At 44.4% G+C, this 24,820-nt stretch overlaps 2 protein-coding genes across 8 annotated transcripts in view; both read right to left on the bottom strand.

Moving 5' to 3' along the window:
- TEAD4 (TEA domain transcription factor 4) overlaps nt 1–19,176 on the bottom strand; it is a 52,612-nt gene extending 33,436 nt beyond the window's left edge. Inside the window, exons 1-4 of one of the 4 annotated variants that reach the window (XM_064721118.1) lie at nt 18,938–19,103; nt 17,621–17,699; nt 9,620–9,674; nt 3,716–3,970 (exon numbers count right to left, since the gene is read on the bottom strand). In XM_064721118.1, coding sequence (XP_064577188.1) covers nt 3,716–3,722 — 7 coding nt within the window. In that variant the 5' untranslated portion in view covers nt 3,723–3,970; nt 9,620–9,674; nt 17,621–17,699; nt 18,938–19,103. Of the gene's footprint in view, nt 1–3,715; nt 3,971–9,619; nt 9,675–17,620; nt 17,700–18,046; nt 18,331–18,937 lie in introns of those variants that run through there. The other 3 variants (XM_064721113.1, XM_064721106.1, XM_064721125.1) reach the window with 3 other exon arrangements.
- Nucleotides 19,177–21,828: 2,652 nt separating this feature from the next.
- Nucleotides 21,829–24,820, bottom strand: part of TULP3 (TUB like protein 3) — a 32,761-nt gene continuing 29,769 nt past the window's right edge. For all 4 annotated transcript variants that reach the window (XM_064721063.1, XM_064721071.1, XM_064721081.1 and 1 more), the window contains exons 10-11: nt 24,538–24,709; nt 21,829–23,984 (exon numbers count right to left, since the gene is read on the bottom strand). In XM_064721063.1, coding sequence (XP_064577133.1) covers nt 23,851–23,984; nt 24,538–24,709 — 306 coding nt within the window. In that variant the 3' untranslated portion in view covers nt 21,829–23,850. The remainder of the gene's footprint in view (nt 23,985–24,537; nt 24,710–24,820) is intronic.

The following is a 24,820-nucleotide window of genomic DNA, read 5'->3' as shown; positions in this document are numbered from 1 at the left end:
TCCCTTTGAGATAAAGGCATTGTCCTGCAAATTTACCTAATCATTTCAGAATAGGGGTGGGAGGGACATTGTGACTTGGCAGCTTTTAGCATCAGACTGACCTTTCATCCCATCTTAAGTCATGTTGTAAAAGCAAGACTTTGTGGTTCACTGCCTGCTCCAAGTTTTAACTAGTAACACGGTTGACTGTCCTGCTTCTATCTCTCAGCCTCTAAGTTTTGGACATCTCTAAGTATTTCCTATCAGCAGTTCACAAACAGATGGCACCAGCCTGGGAGATGGATGACTGCCCCCAGCTGTCTGCCCCTCCCTGCTCAGCACAGAAATGGCTGAGCTGTTTGAAAAGCAGCTGCCAAGCTACTGACTCCTTCAGAACAGCCACCCAACAAACTGCCACCAATTCTAGACCCTCTTGCAAAAACGTGCTCCAAGCCAGGTGCTCCAGCGGTGCAAGGGAGCACTGGACAGCTAAGATAATAATCATTAGTTTTTTTCCAAGATCTTATTGTCTCTCTTGTAATGTCAAAAAAGGTTTGCAAGTTACCATTTCTTATTTCTCTGCTCTCAGTAATGTTGGAGACCTGGTCTATTCAACATCTCCATGAATATCTCAAAAGGTACTATGCTTTTGCACTCTGTCTAATCATACTGAAGATGCCAGGAGACACCCAACACCTAATTCTGTGACAGCTTATTTAGTACAAATGCTACAGGTATGATTTCTCCCACGGAAAAACATTATTGGAAAACATAAATGACATATTTGTAATGCTGTACCCCCACGGTGTTCTAGCAGGCAGGACTCATAAAATTATTCTGCAAGACCTTAACGGTACCAGAAGTCACCAGAGCAGAAAGTGCCCCACACTCCACACAACGACTTGGAGAAAGGACAGCATTCCATATCACAGGAGACAGCTGCTTGTGCCTTAAGCAGGTGGCCAGCAAAGCCTGCTGGAAAGGGCTGGCACCCAGAGAGGGCTGTGCCATGAGCTTACTCAGTCAGGATGCTGCCTCCATGCAGGAGTGAAACCTGTCTAGTATGGAAAAAGATAACGAAAGGAAAGGCAGCAAAGGAATCAGGACACAGATTATCAGTGTACAGAGAAGAGCTTGGCTGACTTTGGAGTGAAGAGGGGATGGTGCTCACTCTGCAATCAGCAGTGCTGCCTAAAGAGCTGTAAACAAGCCAACTTTGAAGAGGCAGGCAACATGAGCGTGAGGCCTGTTTAGAGGCTGAAACACAACTTTCTGTGCAAATTTAAATGCATTTAAGCAAAACAGCACAAATTCTTCATACTGCCTCAGTACACTTCAGCTAAAAGCCGCCAGTTTTGAACTGACAACAGTCTGCTTCACAAAAGATGAGAAGCACATAAATTGCACATAGAAGAAATTCTGAGACCTGGAACATCTTGCCCATAACCACACGAGCCACTCCTCAGTGAGAAACAGTGAAATGGTTCCAGTTTTGTCAGGGGAAAGGGGCATAAAGAGCTCTCTGTAACAGCTCACCCCTTGGTTCAGAGGGCTCTGTGCAAGTCAGTCACAGGGTGGATAAATAACCATCCCTTCAGAGGCAGGGCCAGCTCCACAGCGAGCCTGCCCTGCTCCACAAGCTGGCTTGTGAGCACTGGAGATGAAATCAGGGACTAAATTTATTCTCCCTGCCCGGTCATATCTTTCTATAGATCCCAGACAGGGCCCCACTTCCTTGGCCTGGGTCCTGGAGACGAGTAAGCAAAGAAGGGCATAAATCAGTGCCTGGGTTCTGTCAGGAGCACACTGAACCAACCATCCACACCAGGAACAGGTGCACTGAAGGCAAGCAGGGACACTGTCCCATTTGGAATAGGGAGGGAGGGCTTGCAGAAAAGCTTTTCATTTCTTCTCCCTGAGCCTACCCTAAACCTTTCACCCTGCAGGAAGGTTATTTACCTTCTGCAGTTCACCAGTCCAGTCAACCAGGTGTGTTCCACTTAACACCAATCCATGCTAAGTCAGGCCCAGCCAAGTGTCACTGGCTTATGTATCCCTTTGTGTTTCACTTTTGCTCTCATTTTTTTTCTTGTCTTTCACTCTCTGCTCTGACACATTCGCTCCAAAACTGAAATACTTCAGGGGCAAAATGTTTAGTAAATTACTACACTCTTAAAACACAACTGTAATTTTTCACCAGTAATTTTAAAAGTCACCCATCATGAAAAGCAGTGCAGACATACAGCAACAAGAGCATGTCACTAGTTCATGCTTAATAACCATGGGGTGGATTCTCAGGTAATATTTTAGTCTGAGTAACATTTTAATCAGTCCCCAAAGAAGCTGTCTTACTTTGGTCTCAGTCATGGTTGCTCATTCCCAATCTCACCATCCTTTCTCTAAATACCAGCACAAGATGCTGGGCAGTATCGAAATTAAAGTTCACATCTTTTCTCCTTTCTGGCCATGATAGTTTTAAACGGAATTAGTTCCCCGGCTGCTTCCATAGCACAACCATACAAACGCCTGCACCAGCTCAGAGCAGGAATTGATGTCTGCCTGAGAATACTGGCCCCAGATTAGCCTCAGGGTGACCAGCCTTACCCAACCACGATTGCTCTTCCCAGGTACAATGATGTGTGTACCCAGTAAAACCATCCACTGCAGATAAGGCCCTGTAAAAAAGACTCCACCCACGCTCCCACAGTCAGAGCAATCCATTCCCTTGCTCGGGGAACAATGGCCTGATGGGTGGACAGAAACCTGCAGAATTGCTTGTGAAGTGCCCCGTAGGAAGCTCCAGGGCATGCACGGAGCATCCCGTGATGGGGCCTGTGAAGACGGGCAGATTCCGATGTATGGGGTGGGGGGGAAAAAAGCAAGCACCGACTGGGTAGAAAGAGAGCTGTCTTCCATAAGATCCTTGCTAGAGTTTGGAGAAACTGTCCACCTTGAGACTGAAAACCAAATACTGGGTATTTAACCTTTGCTTTGCATTACCAGGTGGATTCTTGCAATTCTCAGCTAGAGAATCCAGGCCATACTAGCTTTTGGTTAACAAAAATCAAAAGAAATTTTTTAACTGTGGAAAAGGTCAAAAAAACCCAATTCATGTATAAAATTGACTTCTGCTGCAGCTGCATGCCAGAGCCTCTCTGTACTCAGGGCTGGGTATCTAGTTAGCTAGATGAGAAGAATCCACAGGTGAAAGATACTTGTGCCAGGGCTATGAGACCGCAAACTGCAATGAAAAGCAGTACACAGAACTTTCTGCCCTTAACATCTGAAAAGTGTAGGTAGCTAAAGTAGGTAGGTGTAGTGTTTGCACAGCAGCAGAGCCATTCAGGGCTTCAGGAGCTGAGCTTCTTTCCTGTAGCACCAGATATGCAGATCATTAGCTGTTCTTACCTCCAACAAGAGCAGTGAAGAAGAGATACCATAAAAGATAGGCTTTGTCACACCATGAAGCCGTATATTTATATATAAAGATTAGTTCAGTAGCACATGCTCAGCTCTGAGATCTATATTATGGATAATCCCCTGAAAAAGATACCTATAACACTTTCTGCTTCATCAATGTCACACCCATTTTCCTAAATAAGACTCCAGGCAACCAACAGCACCAGCCTGGGAACACGTGAGAGAAGGGAATTCACTCAGAGCATCATTTGGAGCAGGGGCAGGCTGTGTGGAGCGTTGTGCTGTGACCTCTGTCTCTCTCTCTCTCTCTCCTTACCATACATCTTGCCTTCGTCGGACAGGATGATCTTGCGGCGGCCGCATGGCGGGTAGATGGCTAGCGCTTCCTGGAAGCTCTGCTCGATGTCCGGGCTCCACACGCCCTCGGCGTCATTGTCGATGGGTTTGTCCAAGGCCTCGCTGCCCCCCGAGTCGTTGCTCCCCTCAGGGGAGGTGGGAGAACTCCACTCGTTGGAGGTAATGGTGCCAGCTAGAAACTCCAAGGTGCCACGCGGAGGAGCAGACTCAGAACCTGCAAGAGCAAGCACATCCCACCGGGCAGTTAGAAACCCTCCAAGGGGATTCTAAAGCAAAAAAATGCTGAAAAAAATCTCAGTTAGGAGGGGTTTACTTCAAGTTTATCTTAAAGATAACTCAACCACATGTTGGGTTTTTATTTGTGTTGAGATGAAAACATTTTCTACAAATCCTTCTGAAAAACAGCCTGCTCCAATTTCTCTTTGGTTCATTAACTCTATCACTTCCCAGCTCTCCTCAGGAGTCTTCTCGTGTCTTTATCTCCTTTATTTCTTTCTCCCTGCACTGTCATTGTCCATGTCACTGTTATTTAACTTTCCAAAGCACACATAGAGGGATTCAGCCTGTGTGAAAGACTACAGCAGTGATGAATTATCCAGTCATCACTGAGCACGGGGATTGAAATTTTCTTAGATACTGTTTCACTGGATCAGTTAGTAGTTGGTGTCACTTCTAACGCTGACATTTCTTCTCAAGGATCAGCTGTGCTATTAAAAAAGCCATTCCTGGACAGTTTAATGCAGTGCCTTCCAAACCCCATATCCTGGCAAGAGCAGAAGGCACCATGAGTACAGGCATGACAGCACCAGGTTGCAGGACAAGAACCAAGGTGCTTAGCCTGTTGTTACTGCTCATCCTCAGAACGACTTTGGGCAAATTCCTTCAAGTTTCCCCTGCCTCTCTGCTCCCTCATCACTTACTAGTCTCAAGCTATTAGATTTGCCACTGGGCAGGAGCAGAATTTGGTTTCTCATTGAACCTAAGCAGACAGCTGCTAGCTCTTGAAAACTACAATAAATTACAGTCTACTTATAAATGCCTACAGGAGAGCTGAAGCCTTTGAGTGGAGCTGCTGAAACACTCATTGAGAAATTGACTTCAGACCACACAGACACTTTCAGTCAACCAGGCAGGAGATAAATGGCTTCTAAAGACACAGATAATTCTTCTGCCTTAATCCCAAAGCTGTTTGTTTATCATTTTAATAGCTTTGTTATCTGGGCTAGAAAGAATGTTCACAAGCCAGCATTTGAGAATCCAGCCAGAGTTCAAAACTTCCCTCCCTCTTCCCTCTCACACATTGAGCTGGGTAGCAAGAAAATCAGAATAAGGACTGCTTTTCCAAAAGCAGCAGAATCATCAAACCTGCACTGAACATGAGTAAGAAGAGAAGTCTGACATGGCAACTCTCTAGCTCAGAAATATCACAGTGAAAATGTAAAGGGGAACACAGGAGAAATTTGGGTGTGGTATTTGTCAAAAACTAGTCATTAAAAAAAAATACATGCAGTTTTGCCATGTCGTAGTTGATCTAGGGGGAAAACAGTCCATTCATTCAAGCTCAGAACTTCAAAAATTCAGGGCTCATAGCTCCAGAAACTTTTCTGACAAACTTTCTTCAAGTCTTTCTTTAGTTTCTTATCTCTTTGGATTTTGTGGTTTTTAAATCTTCTCCAAGACCATAATGACCAGATTTTTTTTTTAATAAAAGCTGAAATTCTTGCAGCACTTTAACATTTCAAAACCTGAAATTGTAAAGATTTGGCAACACTGGCTCTCAGAAGGTTTTGCTGCTCCTTAATGACTTTAGACAGCAGCAAATACATATTTTACATCTCCATAAGCTAAGGAAATAAGACAATACTGTGCCTTTGACTAATTGCAATACAGACAATATAAATTAGACAAATAATTAGACACAGCATTTTAACTATGCAGCATTTTAACAAATTGTGCACAAAGACATTTAGAAAATCCAGTATATGACTTATTTCCTGTGAGAGTATTTGAAACACACAAATCACTGGAATGGTCTTCCACAGCACATCCATTCATTTCAACATGAGATTATTTCAACTCTCTTGATCCATTTAATGAACATGGAAAGAAATAATACATTGGGAGATGAGAGGGGCAGAGAGGGGAACACACACTTGGCTTTTTACCACTGGGACAGACATCCCAGCACACTGTGAATGGCACCAAGGTCAGCTGTGTGACTTTAAGAGACCCTGAAATGAAGGGTAACAGTTGCTTCCCTCCCCAAACATTCCCCCTTTCACTGACAGATGCTAATAAAAAATTACATGGGTATTTAAGAGATTGTCCTGCTGGGGAATCCGTGTGGAGAAGTAAGCTTTCCACAGGGAGACACTGACAGGGAAAGAGAAGTTACCTGCTCCAAATCTTCCTTCCCCAAGCACCCCTAGTCCCTGGAGGCTCTGCCGACCCTCTACAGTAAACACACATCAAAATATCCACAAACACAAGGCCCAGGCTGGCTGTAACTTGTGGTGACAGTCTGAAAAGCAGAGGGTTCAGAAGGAAACCCAAGGTGTGACAGCAAGTGCATTCATCACATCACCTGCACTGGGAGCTGCAAATCTCACAGGAGCCAGCAGGTTTCACACCAAGTGAAAACATCTCCAGCTGCTCAACTACACGGCTCCCAAAGCCACAGTCACTGGAAACTACAGGTCTGCTGTCAGGCCAAATCCCCCAGCAATGCACACAGGCAAAGTCATCTCCTAGGGGATGAAGGACCATCATGACCATAAAAAGCATCTGCTTTGAATCCAGTTATTTTCATCTCCTTAGTGTCCATGCTGACACAGGGGAATACCTAGCAGATGATTTCATCATGGCACACTCTTAAGCTGAAACTCAATAAATATCTGAAGCATATCTCTGAAGCATAACTCTCCTCCCCCATCACACACCCTGATCATTTCATATTTTACAAGGCTTGGCATCTGCACTAAGTGCTTTTGGTGACACAGGAAACTTTGGGTCCATTCTAATCCAAGAATAACTGGAGGAGAAAACATGTCCTATTCAGTGCAGTGTCAACTCTCCAGACTCTGTCCTCCAAACCTTAAAGAAAAGTTGCACTGACTTGACTTGAGGAGATGTCATTCGTACCTTAAGAGAAATCCACAAAGCCAGAGACAGAATATGTGAACTTTCTCTCACGTTGGTGTAAATCAAAGGAGATATAAAACATAATAGCAGTGACAGAAGAAATTATATAAGTCTTGAAGTGATCAGACACTTTTTTTAATGCTTCTTACTTTTCCTGCTTTGCCCAGCAATGTTAGTTTAATCTCAAGTTACAGCAGGTCAGCAAGGATCAAAGTGTGCTATTGAGGTCAATTCCAACTTTTCCGCACCTTGGGTCCTGATTCTGCTTTCCCTTCTTGGTACTAAAGCTATCCCTGATGGATGATGAAAAATGGGGAACCATACAGATTATAAAATCAAGGATGTTTGGCCATCTCCAGCTAAAACCTCTGTAATTACTCAGATTACAAAGCACACTAGCAAAACTTTTGCTTTTATTTGCTGACTTCTGAGAAATTCCATAGACTGAAATGGCCATGGAAATCCTTATAACTCTGTGCCTCTGGATCACTAAGATGCCAAAGGCTTCAAAGGCCTGCAAAGTTGTCTTAAATAAAGTTGCTTAACTGGTGAGGTCCATGTGCAGTCCCAGGCAATGCTCTGTGCCAGCAGCAATAGCAGTAATTCAGGGAGCTCTGGTTGAGTGCTATCTGATCTCTTGGTCTCTGCTTTGGCTCAACACTTTCAAGCCTTCTGTTTCCTGCACTGTTGATCTGAACTCGGTGGCCAAGATGACCACTCATTAAAGTAAGCAAAGCAAACTAAAAAAGAAGCTGGGGGTTAAACCCTGTGCTAAATGACTTTATTAGGATGGCAAACTGGAAAACTGGCAGTGGAATCGCTTCCCACTGAACGAGCAATCAGGTAAAAACCAGAGGATTTTTCAGAAGCATGAGAATGCTGAATGTCTTATTTATAAGAAAAGTTTCTATAATATTCATTAATAACATCTTTAACAAAATACAAGTGTTTCAGTTAGCATCTACTTTCTATTTGCTTCTGCCTTCTATTTAATTAACTACATGCATACAGCCTGGTAACTTTAATGATGATTTGTATTACCAAATGTTCTAATATTACTAAATATTTTAGTACTTATTAATTTTTTTTTAGGTTCTGCCTGTGCAAGAGTTTGTAATCACAAAGCTCTCTTCTGATGTGGAGGGAATTTGATTCTGAAAGCACTAAACAGACGTCCTAAACATGCTCAGACAATTCCTTTCCCATCTGAATTCCCTCACCAGGCACAGTTCTGAGGAACAGAGTAGTCAGAGGATGTTGTCCCGTGTTCATAAGTGCAAGTTTTGCGAGAGGTCACAGGGCTTGGTGTTTTTTCTCTTGGGATTCCTTTAGCCTGAACTTATGCCCCACTCCTTGCCTTTTGTACTTCTGCAATTGTACCTTACAGTTTTCTTTATCTTGATCTCACTCTTATTTTATCCAGAGATGATTACGTGTCTTTCTTTGCGGGGTACAGTGATGGGTTCTCCCCCAGCTTCAAAGACACAAGGCCCCTCAGAGCACATCCACCTCCTCACCACAGTATCTCTATCTTCCTTCCTAATGTTTCCCTCTGTCCAAATACTGTTTCTTACTCACTCTTGCTCCCTGTTTTTCTTTCTGCCATGGTCATCTCTTAATGAGTCACCCACAAAGCAAAACCGTGGAGAAAACACAAAAATCTTTCATCTCCAGCAGCTTTGGCTGAAGTGTTCCCATTCTGATAATTTCAACACTAACCCTCTTTCCTTTCACACGTGGTATCTCATTGAGATTCAGAGATCCTGCAGGGCTAGACAGCTGCCAAGAGCCCTTCAGCAAGGTCTTATTGACAGGGAGCACATCTTTAAACAGACTCCACAGTCTGACACATCTGCTTTCTAATATTAATCCCTCAGTCATTACTGTTGGTAACAGCTCCCTCTTAAGTGTTTGTGGCAGCTGCTCAACACAAAATCATACTTTCCTGTGGATCTGAAAAATTGCAGCCAGCTGCCTCCAGTTGTTCAGTTTTCTTAGAGCTGCTCTGTCCCAGAGGCTCCCCCCAGCCCACGGCCACCCCCTGTCCTGTTGGAATGGAGCACAGCCCAGGAGGCAGAGGGTCCCCATGGAGTCACTCACCCCTCCCAGGCAGGGGCCCCTGCCAGCACAGCCCTGTGCAGTCCCACAGGCGGTTCCACTCCTGCTCCGGAGCTGGCTGCTGCTGCTGCTTCACCCAGAGCATCCCTGCACCCTCTGGATGCCTCATCCACTGCAACTGCGGGCTGTGCCGCCAGGGATTGCTTCACCTTACAGGTGCTCCTGGGTGCCATTGAAATGCAAACAAACCCCAACAATTCCCCTATTCGCCATTGGGCGTAACGTGAGCCAAACACTCCTGCTATAGAGGATTCGAACTACATTTTCATATCTGATCAGCAGTCGGAAATTTTGCAAAGAAAAAAAAAAAAAATCGGTTCAGCCATAACAGATGATATCCTGCTTCTCAAACTTTAAAGTTTATTTTATATATGTGTAGATATAGATATAGATATAGATATAGATATAGATATAGATATAGATATAACAATAAGAAAACCTGGAAACTGGAGCAACCAGCCACTTACTCCCATCCAGAACACCTAGCAAAAGAACTTACACAATTCAGTAATACAAGGAGATTCGGGTTTAGGGAAGCAACAGTTCGAAATACAAAGAAACCTATTACTCAAGGTACTAGATGGAAGATAGCAGTCAAACTTACCAGAGGAAGAAGACTGGGAAATTCTATGGGACACTACAAGAATAGCTTAGTTCCTCTGAAAGAGAAAAATTAGTGCAATCAGTAGATGAGTAGCTCCCAGATGGTGCAACTCAAGGACTGCAGGAAAAACATACTGGAAAGGGAAAAGGTGGGGAAAGCAAGTGTTCAACGATAAATAAGACTGGTGAAGGCTTGCAGACAAAAGAGGAAAAAAATAATGGATGTGTTTATAGGGTCTCTACAGAAAAAAAATAAGAATGCAACTGAAGCAAGACCACTGAACTGTTCCTAGGAAGGTAACAGTACTTTTGCAGCACCAGACAGCAACCAGTTCCTCAGGCTCCTTAGGCGCTGCACTCCCATCATTAAAGCAACCTGGAGACAGTGCAGATGGGTGGGTGCAGCTCACTGGGCCTCTTGAGAGGGCTTCACTCAAACACTCCAGAACAGCTTAGCCAGGGGCTGAGCCTGGCTGTGATCTCACTCTTTGCCTCAGGCCTCCTGCAATCCTGAGTAATGCAGGCTATTCCCTGTGAATAGCCCTACCCACCCAGGACAGCAGAGTAGTGCTGCATAATCCCATGAATAAAACCAGTTAAGGTTAAGTGTTACTGGCTGCAGAGGAGGTAAAAGCTCTTAGCAAGCAGCAGTGCCAAGCAAGGAGGAAAGAACTGAAATCTGTGTTGGGCAAGGTAATAAACTCATTCCATCCACAGGCTGCACGGTGAGATTTTTGTCTCTGTCTCAACACTGAGTAAGACTGGTTTACAAAGGAACAGCCTCAGATCATATCCAACAGGAGGCTGGGCTCCAGCTGAATGCTTGTCACACTGCCTAACACAAAATCGAGCTCGGTTTGTTTGCGGCACCGAAACTGCCTGCAGCAGCTGCTGTTCAAAAGGCACCTGACTTCCCGAGCAAAGCAAAACAACTCTGAAATTATTGCAGCAGCCAGCTCTGGCTGAAACAGAGAGAGGATGTAGTGTCCAGCAGAGTGATATAAATCAAAGCAAGGAGAGAGGAGGACTTCCATCAGTGCAGCCCTGGATAATGCAGTCAAACAGGATGTGATGAGATAAGGCTGTGTGTGGCCTTGCACACCATCCAATCAGTTACATTTGAGATAAAGGAAACAGAGCACAGAGCCTTGCCGCCCTAAGGAGGGGAGGAAAAACCCCACAACCCAACAGCAAAACCCAAAGGCCAGCTCTGATCCCACCGTGTGGATGTGGCCAGCTCGGGGGTCGCTCCTGAGCAATGGGCAGCTCCTGCCCCGCTCCCGCGTACAGGCCGCATCACAAGGCCGCCAGCCTGGGACTGACAGAGTAGAGTGAGCACTGGTGATTCATTTCTCAGCTGGGAGAAACCAGCCAGCAAGGGCAGCCGAGATTGACACTGCCAGGTTGTGCTGGGACGGAGCCACGCGCTGGGCTGGCCCCAGCTCCCAAAGGAACAGAGGAATTCCTGGGGAGTCACTGTTATCTCCCATGTGGGAACCGTTCCCAGAGCTCCCATTCTCCCTGGCTTTCCAAGACATGTGGCATGTGTTTCACAGCTTCCCAAAGAGATGAAGGTTGTGGCAGGGTGAAAATGGCTAGTCACCCTGGTGCTAGCAGCAGCAGGACCAGGAGTCATTCTCCCTGGAGCTGGTTAGAAAGCAAGGAACCAGGAGGGAGTCAAATAATCAACATCCCTTCACAGAAGCATTGGTAGTGTCAGCTAACACAGGAAAATTGGAACTGTCCCTTTAGGTACAGGCAAACGTAGATATTGACTGACTAAAATGACTTGAGAATAACCAAGCCAAGCTAGAGACAAAAAAAAAATCAAGCTGAGCATCTTCCCAAAGAGTATTATTCACTTAATCATTAAAGGTTAGGGAACTTCCAATAGCAACCTAAAAAACCTTTCTCCCAAACTCAACGAATCTCAGTTGTTACGAAAATCTCACCAATGGGCTCAAAAGCCCTCATTTTACCTATGGAAAAAAATAGAGGATGAAGATGTAAGTGAACCACCCAATAGAAAAATCAGAATGAGGGTAAAATCTAGACAAGAACTTCAAGGCAAGAAAAGGTTAACTTTAAAAGTGATTTGCAATTGCAAGTGGTAACTTCAGAGGGGCTCATGTCTAGAAATAGAGCATATTTCAAGGGTTTGCTGACAAATAACACTAAGCTGAGACTCATAATGCCCACTTCATGATATCAAAACCAAATTCTTATTTCCTAATCCTGCCTCCTGTTCATGACATTTTTCAATCTCTTCTCTAGGGCTCAAAGATAGACACTCCAGCAAAGCCTCACAACTGTGACACACCTAGCTCCCCATGACACTAATGGCAGAACTGAACATGAGCTCAGACAAGAGACAGATGTTTGCAAATTTCATCCAATGCACTGAAAATGTTTAGCTCCAAAACCCTAGTCAGAAAAGAAATAGCTGAACCTGGGCTATGAGACTTCCAAGAGAATGGGCAGACAGTGACGACACAACCCATGAATGCAGTCAAATTTCCCTTTCTGTGGCGCTTGCAGGTGGTCTGTGTTGTGGGCATGGCCTGTCTGGTCAGGACTAAGCCCTCTGCTAAAGGCTCAAGACAAATGCAAATCACTAACAGGCAGAACAGGTATATAAAGTGGGACCAATGCTCAGTGCTCTTTCGAGTTTCCCTCCTTCAGCCAACCAATTACACTTGTGCTTTGATTTTAGCAGAAGTCAGGCATGAGCTCAAAGGGGTTTGATGCTTGTTGTAAGGCAATGCCTAAGCAAAGAGCAGCCACGATGAAACATCTCCATGAAATGAATGAAGCCTACCCATGGGGTATCCAGACACCACCCCAGCTCAGTTTTGGGGTACACACCCCATCAGCATCATGCAGCAGATCAGCATTCACTGCTTACACATTCAGTTCTTAAGGCTGACACTGTGAAAGCCAATGTTTCTGTAAAACAGTGTGAAATTTCCCAGCTAACACACACCAGACACTTCTGCCAGATTCCACTGCTCCTACCAGTTTGATACATGACACAGTAAAGCCATCCTCAACTGAGACCAGTGTAATTTTGAGTTCAGAACTCTTTCCTCTCTCTAAATGTGGCATAAACCTGCAATCATCTCCAACTTGCTGAACACAGAACGATTTCACAGAAAGCACATGAAAATCACAAGAATCTGTAATTACAACCCCAAACCTCAAGCAGGAATCTGTTAAAAAATAATAAAATAAAAAAGAAATGTCAAAAACTGAAAAACAAACCTGTCCCCAGATATTACAGGAAAGTATGAACCTTCTGATTTATCTCTTTGCCCTTCCAGACCCTTTTTGCCAGGAAGGTCAACAGGTTATATACCTTCTGCTGGATTAATCTACAGGAGAACAAGGGCAGCTAGCCAAGCAAAACTAGATTCTTAAAGGGACACAGCCATCCACAGACTCTGCTCCAGTTTTTAAAGCATGTCCTTACAAATAAAACTTGTGACCAAAAGCAGTGGAAAAAGGTGCTGATACTCTGTTTTCCAGTTTGCATACTGGATGGATAGAAGCAGAGATTTACATGTCCTACCTGCAGTTATTCTCTTCTGATTACATAAATCCTTCACAAACTAGTGGAGGCAGAGAAATAAATATATTTTTATTAATTTCATAAAGATAATTCAAAGAGCAGTGAGTGTGCTTGGATATAATCTCCTTACACAAACCTCTCTTTTACACCTTTTTTTTCCCCTTAAGCTGACAAGATTTTCAAACCAAAAGATCTGCCTAAGTCCTGCTAGTCTGGTACAAATGAGCTTTATTTCAATGAGCTTACAGAGATGTACGATCAGGTAAAATGAACTTAGGACACATTAATAAATCCTCCCTTTCCATTTCAGTATACACCTGCTCCACATTCTCTTGACATTTCCTCTTTAGTTCAAGCAGTCCAGGTTACAGGAGATTACACACTGCCTGGACATCTATCATTAATGGTTACCATCCTGCTGGAAGGGAGGCACTCTGAGGGCTACGCTGATTTGTTTTCTCTTTGGCAATAGCAGAGCAGATGTTCTGAAGGCTTGCACCCAGGCTCTGAAAGCCACTGGCACTCATGTCTCAGAAATACAGGAGGGTAAAACACCTACCCTTTGGCAATCACATTCTAACGAAGGTAAGAACAAGGTAATTATAAACCTACAAGAGAACAGAAAAACAGAGCCAGTGACTCAGCCAGTAGCACCAGGAACTGGAAAACCTGCCCCTCCCTAGCAGGAAAACGTCTAATTCATATGGTGTTAAAAACAAAGGGGAGTGACTGCATCATCTCCAGAAAAAGGAGGACCCAAGGGGCAGGAACAATAAAACCAAAAACCTACCAAACCCTCCCCCCATCCCCAAAAATCCCCAAGAACTCAAAACACCACCACCTACCCTTAAAAATCTCTTTCTAATAATCTAGTCTCAGATCTTGTAATGAGCCCCATGCATGCCAAACCATGGCTTTTTTACAAGGCTGTACAAAGGAACATGCTGGGCATTTACTTAGTTGGCAGAAGTTGCAAATATATGAACGTCCGTTACTGTAAATCCTAATAAACCTGATTGCTCCTCAAAGGAAGATAGAAATGCAGTGAAGGTAAAGAACGAAAAGAACACAGTGACCAAAGCAATAAGTTTAGATTTAAAATAGCATTTGTTACTCTCCACGGAAATCACAGCCAAAAATTACTTCAGATTGGCTTGGAGAGCACGGATCATATTGCTAGAAAATTGAATAATGGCTTCAAAACTATGCATAATTATATATATGATATATGAGAGACAAACAGAACCAACAGATACAGAGGGCATCTACTGGGATGCTTCAGGGATCTTTGCTACTCCAGTTGTCTTTGACATCTTAATTAAAGATCTAAGACTGACTCAAAGTAATGTTAAAGGAACTTGCAAGTGATACAGAATGAAGTTTACAAGCACCAGTGGGTAGAAACAATTCAAAGGGTGTTAGTGCAAAAAAGAAAACAAAAGAAGAAAGGGAGACAAACAGGACTATGTTGGAAAAGTAATGCAAAGAAAACCCAGAGATAAAATCAAGGAAAAAGCCCGGCCAGAAGCAGGAGCTAAAGACAAGCAAGAGTGAGAATGCTGAACAAATGAGAGAATTGTCTGCAAAGCAAACGCTTCTGCAAAATGACCAATGTGACTTTAATCTGTCCGGGCTCAGATATCACTTCAGGCAAGGAAGAGAGATGAATCACTCCAACTCGTGGAATACTGGATCTCATTCTGACAAAGAAACACAGATAAACTGAAGAAAGTGTAGAGTATAAAACCCCTCCGATAATTAAACCTAGAAAATTGAAAAATATTATCATTATACCCTCATTAGTAGCTTGTAAGAACTTAGGAGACTTAAATGCAGAGAGAAATAATAACCAATAATTTCAGAGAAATACACACCAAGGAAAAACTGCTGCAGTAGAGTAAGAAAACTTTTCTGATGTACACGGGGTGATAAAAAACTTGCCCCAGAAAACTTTTACATGCCGTGGGAGAGTGGGAGGGAAGAACCAAACCAAACCCCAAACCTAACAAATGAACAAAAGACAAACATGAGCTATGGACAAAGTATAATAGATCTTTAAAAAGATGTAATACTAAATTTTACATTTTTAAGATAAGTCATGGTCAGATAAAACAGAAAACTGTATTGCTCTCACAGGAGCTACTGTGAACATGGCCTAAAGAACTACTTATGGTAGGGGAAAATGGCAATGTTGTTAAGAAAATGTCCCCATTCTTCTCCCACCCTTCCCCTCCGAGTCACAGCACCCCCTTCTCCAGACACACCAGCACATGACCATGTGATTGACTTGACTGGAGAACGGACAGATGGGGCTGAAAACCAACTTGTAAAAGTGATAAAACTTGCTAAGAGCATTACTTTTCCTCTGGATCAGCCCCGGGGCAGCGAACAGCAGTGCCAGAGTCCCTGCCAGTGACAAAGCACAGAGATGTGACAAGTAAGGAAATGGGCACTTTGAGGCTCTGGGGACACGTCCACAGCAGTGCCAGCTGAAACCTTTGTGGATCCACCCCTTGGCTTCCACTGGGATGGAACCAAGAGCTGAAAGATACAGAAAAGGACACGTAATACCAAGGAAGGAAAGCTGTGAATAAGCATGCAAACAGAGTTCAAAGCTGTAACTCTTGGAAACAGTACTTTTCAGCAACCCTCTCAAAACTCTACTTACTCTGCTTGAATTATGTGAAACTAGGACCTGAATAAGAAAACCAACAGCAACTGTGATTTCATGTAAGCCACAGACAAGATACTGTGACACGAAGTCCTTTTCCTCTTTAAAGCTTGGCAGAACTTTTTTCATACCGTTTTCCCACAGATGTTCTTCAATACAGCGACATTTGAAATGCTTATCACAATAATAGCCTAAAATACTTCAAAACTATTGGTAGCATTAATTTAAAAATCAAAAATAGTGGCAGGATCCCAGACAGCAGAGAAATTCCTAGTAATCATTCTCACGAACATTTATTTGCTTCCAGGATCCACCTCCAAGAGGACACAAACAATGAGTTGATAGCCCTGATAAGACGGTTGAATGCTCAAGTTTGAGGGAGCCATTCCCACTGGGATTTAGGAAAACCTGAAAAGGTGACTGCACCCACTGCAAAACAACCTGAAAATGTGATTGGCTGTCCTTCACTCTGCCAACCCGAATTCCAGAGAAAACCAGAGTCCCTTAGCATCCAGCAGCCCTAATAAATAAATCCCTCTGTATTCACTACAGGACGATCCCAGGCTCATCTCTGTCATGAGAACAAGCTATCGAAACCAAGAGGCTTTAATTGCACAGGTGAGAGTGGAGCAGCACCAGCCCAGTCCCAGCACTTGCTGTGTCCCCACTGCGCTCTCCCCTCGTTCTGCTCCTCTCGCTCCTCCCCGTCACTCTCTGCCCCGTCCTGCTGCCCACTTCCTTCTGCGGGAGAACAATGAAACCTCTCACATCTACTCAGACAGATGGACAGACAGGTGAGCCAATGCTCTGCTCACTCTGCACACAGGCACCGCCATCAGGTCCTGGCAAAGCCGACCTGTCCCCAGCAACAGGAAAAGTGAAAAATAAATCCAATCCCTAAATTTCCTTTCCCCCTGTTCAGCCCGCTGCACTTCACAAGCATTTTGCATCGCATAATTGTAGAGGAGTCGCAGAACCCAACTCTTAAGGTTAGAAAGTAACATGAGTGTAACTCCAGGTTAAACAAAAACAAAGTTGTAATTAGTCGTGGTTAGTTCTGAGTTTTTCTTTGTTTTTGTTAGGGTTTTTATTTAACATATGTGATCGTTCACTATAAAATACTTCTGTAGAGTTACACTTCTTCCCTCTTCTGCAAAAAAAGCCTCATCTTTAGCATCCCATGCAAGAAACTGTTTAAACGGAATTATCTGCACAAGAAAAAAGATTACCCCGGAAAGGTTTTTGTTTGGGGTTTTTTGTGTGCGCTCTGTTTGTTTGGGGTTTCTTTAATCCTTTCCTGTGGCATGCCACCAAAACTCAACTCTAACTTCAGAATAAATGAACTGGGAAAACATCCCCCCATCTTTTGGTAAATGCCCTACAACAACATACGTACTTCACACAGAGAAGCTTCACTATGATTTTTTTTGTTCTATTTTTCCCCCCGAAATCATCGTCCGTAATTTACATTAAAATTTACTACATTAAGTACTGCTCCTCCTTTCCACCCTCCCCAAGCGCATTTCTACCAACCATACAGAAACCGCTATTTCTCCCCCCCTTCCCATCATCGCTGCAGTTTCCAGCGACCGAGTTCCCGAAGTGGCAGCGCCGGCAGCCCCTTCCCGGCGGGGGAAGCCGGGAGGCTCCATTGAGGATGTTCCCATCGCTTCCTTTGTACGCCTGTGCCTCGCCTGTCGCACACGAGCGGCTCCGCACCCTCCCTTCCAGCCCAAAGCCATCGTGGAACGGCGTGTCCCGACCTGAGCGAGGCAAGAGCGGCTGCTGCTCCGCAGGGCCAGCGGGGACCGGCTTCAAATCCTCCTTCAGCTCCAGGACTTTCTGCCGAGAGAGCACCGAGCGCTGTTAGTGCGCGCTTGCCCCTCGCTCCCGCCCGCTCCCACCTCCGAGCCCGCAGGGGTGGGAGCGGGGGCTGGCACGGGGGAGCGGGCGGGTCACCCTCCCGCTCGGCATCGCCGCCGCCGCCAAGGCGCGCAGGAAAAAAGTTGGCGAGGAGCGGCTCCGGGGTGGGCCCGCGGGGCTCCCCCTCGCCAGTCCCGCGGCGGCGGGGAGAGGCGAACAATGCCGGGCCGGGCGGGCGGCCGGGAGGAGATGGAATGGGATGGGATGAGAGCGGAGCGGGGGGGCAGCCGGGCCGGCGGGAGCGGAGGCACAAAGCGCACACTCACCTGAGGAGCGCGGCGCGGCCGGCGGGACGGCGAGCCCGGGCGGCGGCGGGCGGGGGGGTGGCCGGGCAGGAGTTTGGGAGGAAAAGGGAGGGTTTTTATTTCCCCTGGAGTTTGAAAGGAGGAAGTGAGGAATGCGAGGAATGAGAGTTGGTATGAAATGAAGGCGGCCGAGGGAGGGAGGGACTGCCGGCTAAGGCAGGGGCTGGGACGGGGCTGGGAGGGGACTGGCGGGGGGCGGGGGGCAGCGGGAGAAGGGCCGAGGCGGAGTTGGGAACAAAACCCAGCGGGGCCGGGCGCTCCGCGGCCGGGGGCCGTGTGTGACCGGGGCGGAGGGAACGCGGGCAATGGCCGGAAGAGGGGCCCGCGAGGGCGGGGGAAGGAAACTCCGGGCGGGCGGCCGGGAGCGGGGGAAGGGGGCGGCTCGGCAGCGCCGGGAGCGGGCGGGACGCCGCCACCTCCGGGAATCGAGAGCAGACGCGGCGCCCGGCCCGGGAGAACTTGGAGCGCGCGGCCCGGGCGGGCCGGCCTCGGAGCTCCGGGAACGCCGCCGCTTGCCTGGTGCTTTCCCGGGGCCATGGGCCAAGCCCCGTGAGGGCGCTCCGGCCCCGGGGACAGCCCCGCGCTGCCCGGGCAGGGACGCGGCTCCCGGGCTCCCCCCTGCGCGCCAGGCGCGGCCCGGCGGCTGCGGAGCCCCTCAGAGAGCGGCCGTGATCCCAAGCCAGACACCCGCTGTGATTCTCCCCCAGAGAGCGGCCGTGATTCCCGGCCAGCACCGCGGAGCCGCTGCGGAACAAACAGCCCCAGCCCGACAAAGTACTCGCCCAGCCACCCGCAAAGCGGTGTCTCCCCGTGACTTTTCTTAGTCTCACGTCGGAACTGCTCCTTTCTTACCTGTTCATACAGGAATGCTGCGCTAGAAAATGCCGATATGAGACTGAGAATCGCACGAGAGTTGAAAAGCCACAGCCCCAAAACAAAAGCAGAGGAAACCAGCAAGTTTAGTAAATGTAGCTACGTCCTAGCAGCAGCGCGGGGAATGCAGCTGCATCAGCAAGCCAAACTCTTTTCCACGGCTCCGGCAAGTGATTTTGCCACAGGTGGCTGGAACTACCTGTGAAGAGTTATAACCTGGTTGGCTTTCTTCAAAACTTCAGTATATCAAAGAAACTGAGGGTTTTTTGCAAGAACACAAAGCTAAAAAAGTTCCTAACTCTTTCAAATTGCAGTGAAAATTGCAGGGACCTCGAAACAGGTCCTAAATGTGTCCTAAGGCCTCAGAAACAAGATGGCAAAACCCCTCAATTTCATAAAAATAAGATTTTGTGATACAACTGTAGAAATGAAGAGTATATACAATATAAATAAGATTATGTCACAACATTCAGTGAAACGATTTTCAGCATGTGTGTTTTGTTGTTTTTTATATAAAGCACTTTAGTCAGTGTTTCTATTAAGATATATGTAAAAAGCTATAATATATTTTCTATTAAGCTGTATTTTTTAAAAAACACTATGTATATGAGAGGTAATTCACTTCTCATCATATATATTCAGTGGGAATTCTAGGCCAGGTCTCATAATTGTGACTAACATTGTTTTGCTCCTATTTCCTTGCCAAACCAACACAGCTCAAAGAGAAGGAATTGAAACCTATTCCTTCCTGTGAATCATCACACAAATTGTTTGCAGGACTTCAGTCAGTTGCAGATGGAAATTCACTCAGGAGAATACAGGTTTTTTAGTGGTGGGTTGTTTGGGTTTTTTTACTGGACATAATGCAGAGCTAAACGATTCTGCTTAGAACAGAAAGCTGTGAGAGTTCGGCAAACTTATCAGATTAATTCCCCAACCCTATTTGTACTCTATCAGTATGATTTTCTTATGCAGTTTTTAAAATAAAGTCCCTTTTTCCCCCCATAGTAAATTACTATTACTTTCCCTATAATAAACAAAGGGCTCAATTCAATTAAGCTTTAAAAAAAATCCTTGGTTTCACCAAAATTTTCAGTTGTTTTGCTGCGGGTAGTGCAATGGGTTGTCTTGTATGGAGATGTTAATTGAATCAAATTAAATGATCAAAAATTTCAGCCTTTGGAATATATTCACCTATTTATGAATACATAAATTTAACATTCTAAATTGAACATTAAATTGAATGTTCTAAATTGAATGTCAAATTACCATAGGTTATGGTTACCATAGCCTTTACCTTAAAGCATGCGTGAAGTTAGTTTGCTTCTGGATCTTTCTCCCGTTTTGGAACAGAAGTGACCTCCAGCTTCCAGGGAGGTAATAATAATTCTATATAGAACACCTTGAGGGATGCAATGAGAAAACAGAAACTATAGAGTGTACAGTTCAAAAGATACAAGAGTTAACACTGGTACAGGATCTCTGCTCTCTTTCCTGGCAGGGGTTTCAGTCATTGCCACCTCACAGTGGGAGCTGGTTGTTTTCCCTGTTAGTAAGGGAGCCCTTACACATCAGTGTTGCTTTTCTACTCTTCTTCATAACTGTATGCTGGGCCAAATCTCTTGGCCCTAGGATTACTTAGTTCCAAACTGCAGTTAGGTACAACAGTTTGATCCTGTGGCAAAGATGAGACTCCTGACTCTGCAAAAGAAGGAATCTGTCCATGTCTCTGTTTCACAGGAATATACACAAACTCTTAACTCAGCTTGTAAATCACAGGGAAGGGTTTTGCTTGTCTTCTGTATCAGGAACAGGAAACCTAATTCAGTGTCATCCAAGAGATTTACAGAGCTGTTAATCCCAGCAAGTAGAGGAGCACATTAATTAATTATTAGTATAGGTGTAACCATTATACTAACAGCAGCAAAACCTCCTGTCCTACTGCTACCAATTTCAGCAGCAAAACTTCAATGAGAGTGAGACAGCCCTAAAAACACAAGAAATAATTCACTGTCTTTTATGTTTGTAAGCCCAAGAGCCTATAACAGCCTAAGAGCCATTTCCATCTGCTAGGCTTGCCTTTAGGACTCCAGTTTAACATTTATTATGCTTCTTTAAGATCTTGCTGGCATTTCTAGCATGCTACATTTGCACATATTCAGCTAATATTACTGTGTTAAGAACAAGTGCCCAGTCATGTTTCCTACTTAATTTTCTCTTCCCTCTAAAACTAATTTGGCTCAGATGGAAATAGTGGAAAAAACAGAGGTGCTTGAAGAATAGAGCTTGCATGTTGAGAGCTGTGCCAGTTTCTGTTTACCAGATCCATCATATCTCCTCTTATTGAGGTTCATACATCTCTCAGTGGAAATAGGAAAATATAACCACTTCAACTTGATATTCTTCCTAGCCTTGTATGACTTCAGTACCTGATTCAGAAAACATTAACTTATGTGCTTCAACAGTTGAATGGGTTCAGGTGGGAAAATACAGTAAGGACCATCTCAAATGCCCTAGCTGGATGCTGGGAAAAACATTAGAAACATGGGGCAGAGAAATTGAACTAGCTTAAACAATCAAATAGAAACCAAGAACTACAGCAATACCTGATAATATTGGGGGAGGGAGGGGGTAAAAGTATTAGAGAGACTACCCTTACATTTATTCCCAGATTTCCAAGTGTATGGGAAAAATATCCAACACCACAAAGAATGAGAACTGAGAATTACAAAGGAAAAGAGTAAGAAGAAAATGATGATATTCAAGAAATCGAAAGAAACTGAGGTAATAAGTCACAGAGAAGGAACAAAGTACACCCACAAGTAACAGCAAAATAAAAACAATCATTTAGAATTAAAGACTTTTTCATATATAAATTAGTTTATTTTCATTTAGATATAAAAGTTATAAATACAATTAATGTAAAACAGTATCTGATAAAGATGACTGAATCAGTTCATCTGTCTGCATAATTTGACTGAGAGGCTGTGACATGATCGTTTGATGTCAAGAAATAGCTTGAAGAGTCACTGCTGACAAGGCTAATTAAGTAAAAGGATGCTTTCTGGGCACACAGAAAATCATCTTGAATCAGAAATTAGCATCGTACCTTCAAGTCACCCCAAAATAACATAAGGCAATTTCTTTCACACATTCCTAGTCAGAAAAGTAATCAGACAGGTACACAAACTGACTTCCTTTCCTGGATGGGCAGAGGGAATGCAAACCCATCAGCCAAGACTTCAGAAGAGCACAGCTGGAAAGCACTGCCAGGTCTCATCCTCAGCCTGATGAGCAGGAAGGCACAAAACAGATCCATCAGCATTCAAGTTCTCTTCACAGACTGCTTTTCTGATGAGATCATCTCAAGGAAATATCCCAGCAGCTACTGAAAAATGCTCATCTGAAAGATGCAAGAGCTGGACTTCTCAGCCTCAATTCATTATTTTACAGTTAAATACAGCATTTGCTTTGTGACTATGATCATTATTCTTTCTGGCAATATCAGAAAATGTCTTCACAAAGTTTTGTTAGTTTGAAAGCACAAGTGATATCTACCATTGCAAAGACTCCAGAGACCAAAAGCAAAATATCTGCTCTTTGCAGCTTGAAACAGAGTTAGTCTGCTGACAAGGACAATATCCAAAGCTGGAAAACACCTAATTCTTGTCTCGGTAGAGGGACAGACTTCTCCAAACTATTGTGAATATGGGTAATAGGCAAGAAGCAGGCAAGACAGTAATATTCTGTGCTTCAGTGCACAGAAGATGTGTGCACTGAGGCCTCCAGGCCACACCGTGCTGCAATCCACCTTGGTGAGTTAAGGCCACATGAATCAAGTGTTCCATGCTGTGACACAGTCTCCATACTGTACATCCATATTAGAAATGGAACATTGGAAGGACACATTGCAGAGCCTTGTGGTACAATTACAATAAGCTTACCAATGCCTTTGAAAATACCTGTAATCTCTTTTTGAGGTAACTCCTTCTTATAGGTAGGTTAAAATTATTTATACAAAATCTACTTTAATATGTCATGCCTTGAGATAATCTCACATTAAAAAAAAATAAAGTTGGTCACAAACGTATACCTAAAAATGTAGCAAATTTCATGAACAATGGCATAATTAAAAATATTTTTCATCAGTTTACAGTCTAGATTCAACCAATCAGAACACTGCTTTTCAGAAGTAGTACTGTATATTGTTACAATATTATCTTCTGCCAAATTCAGCCAGACTCTATCATCTATTCAGTCTCATTTTTCACATGGTTAGAAGTAACAGAAGTAGCAATGAATATAATATCAGCCACCGAAAAGGGAGTGTTTCAGATTTGATTGTTCTTAGTTTGGTAAAAAGACTGTCAAGGGATGGAGAGAAATTAGAATACTGAGAGGGAAATGGAGTATCAGTCTTAGCAGACAATCATTCCACAGAGTTGTATTAGAGCCAATTCCAGCTGTTCTCTTTTTTCTGAGTTCATTTGCTTAGGAACTCTTGAGTAGCATCATCTCCCAGGCTTTGTGGAAGCTTCAAAGTAAATGAACATTTTGCCATTATTTTTCTAATTCTAGCTGCAAGGAGTTCCAATAAGTGGGCTAGACCACTCTCGTGCAGCATCTGTAAATACGGATTCTAAAAGCAGAATCAACACCAATGACAGAAACATCACCTAGATTTCTTGCTCTTCCACAGGCCATACAGAGGCTGCTCCCAAGGTGGTCTGCTGTCAACTCCCACAATGCTCTGAAGACTGGAACTGGTTTTCTAATAAGCCTGCAGAAGTCTGTCCTCCATTTCCCTTCCAATATGCTCTTCATTGCTACACCTGCAACTCTTACAAGATGTAGGGGTGGGAGTGAGTTCCATGTTTCATGTCTGCTGTCCCTCACTCACAGACCAATTTACTGTCAAAGCTGGAGAGTCCAATAGCAAAAGCCTGAAGAGCACAGAGAGGGTAATTATAGTCCAGAGTGAACACATCTTCTGCTACACGACCAAACTGCATCACGATGTAGTCAGCTGGGGAGAAAAGACATTCAGAGATGAACAATTTCACAGTGAAGCAAAAGAAAAAAATAAAACACACACACACACAAAAAAAAAAGAAAACAAAAACCACACAAAACAAAACCCAACCACAAACTCTCCCCACATCTGCCAGTCCCAAATATATATGGTTGGTGTATCCATCCTTTCTCACCAGAATGGCCTTGAAATCTGTCCTCAAGAGTGACTGTGCTATTCTAGAGATTTTTTTTTTAGAACCAAAGCTCTAACCATTCTTTCGCTAGCCTGAAGGTGCTGTATTAGACCTTGTCTTACACTTCAGGAAGCTTTCATTTGCCCCCTCTTTTGCTGCAGTTATGGACAGCAGAGTCTGCATCCACCCCAGAAAAAAGGAGGGCTTATATAATTTTCCTGACAGCTCAGAAGTCCTCAGTAATCAGGAACTAGCTTCCTTTACCCAGTTTCCCTCCTCTAAGAAGGGTGTCCTGTTCCTCCCAACCCTCATAAAATAAATTAGGTGCTCCCTGTTTAAGTAAGTCCCACACACTCTCCACCAGACTCTTACGGTCATTGTCATGGACAATCTGGAAGTTCTTCACTGAGGCCTGAGTGACCCTCCCATGGAAGTTCAAAACATAGGATTGAGTGTCATCATTCCAGACTGGAGCCTTGTTGTGCAATTCAATGAGGTTTTCTAAATTTTTGTTTTGCCATTTTGACAGCAGACCCTCATGCTCCTGTTCAGAAGAAAGAAATATATTTATCAGATTTGGAATGTCTCTGCCTCTAAGTACCACCTCTCTTGTGTGTGCACTCTGTCACTTCATTCCCTGTTTAATGAAACACAC

The sequence above is a fragment of the Zonotrichia leucophrys genome, chromosome 1, assembly GCF_028769735.1.
Source record: "Zonotrichia leucophrys gambelii isolate GWCS_2022_RI chromosome 1, RI_Zleu_2.0, whole genome shotgun sequence".
In the NCBI taxonomy this organism is placed as follows: domain Eukaryota; kingdom Metazoa; phylum Chordata; class Aves; order Passeriformes; family Passerellidae; genus Zonotrichia; species Zonotrichia leucophrys.
This window is presented reverse-complemented; position numbering and strand designations above follow the sequence as displayed.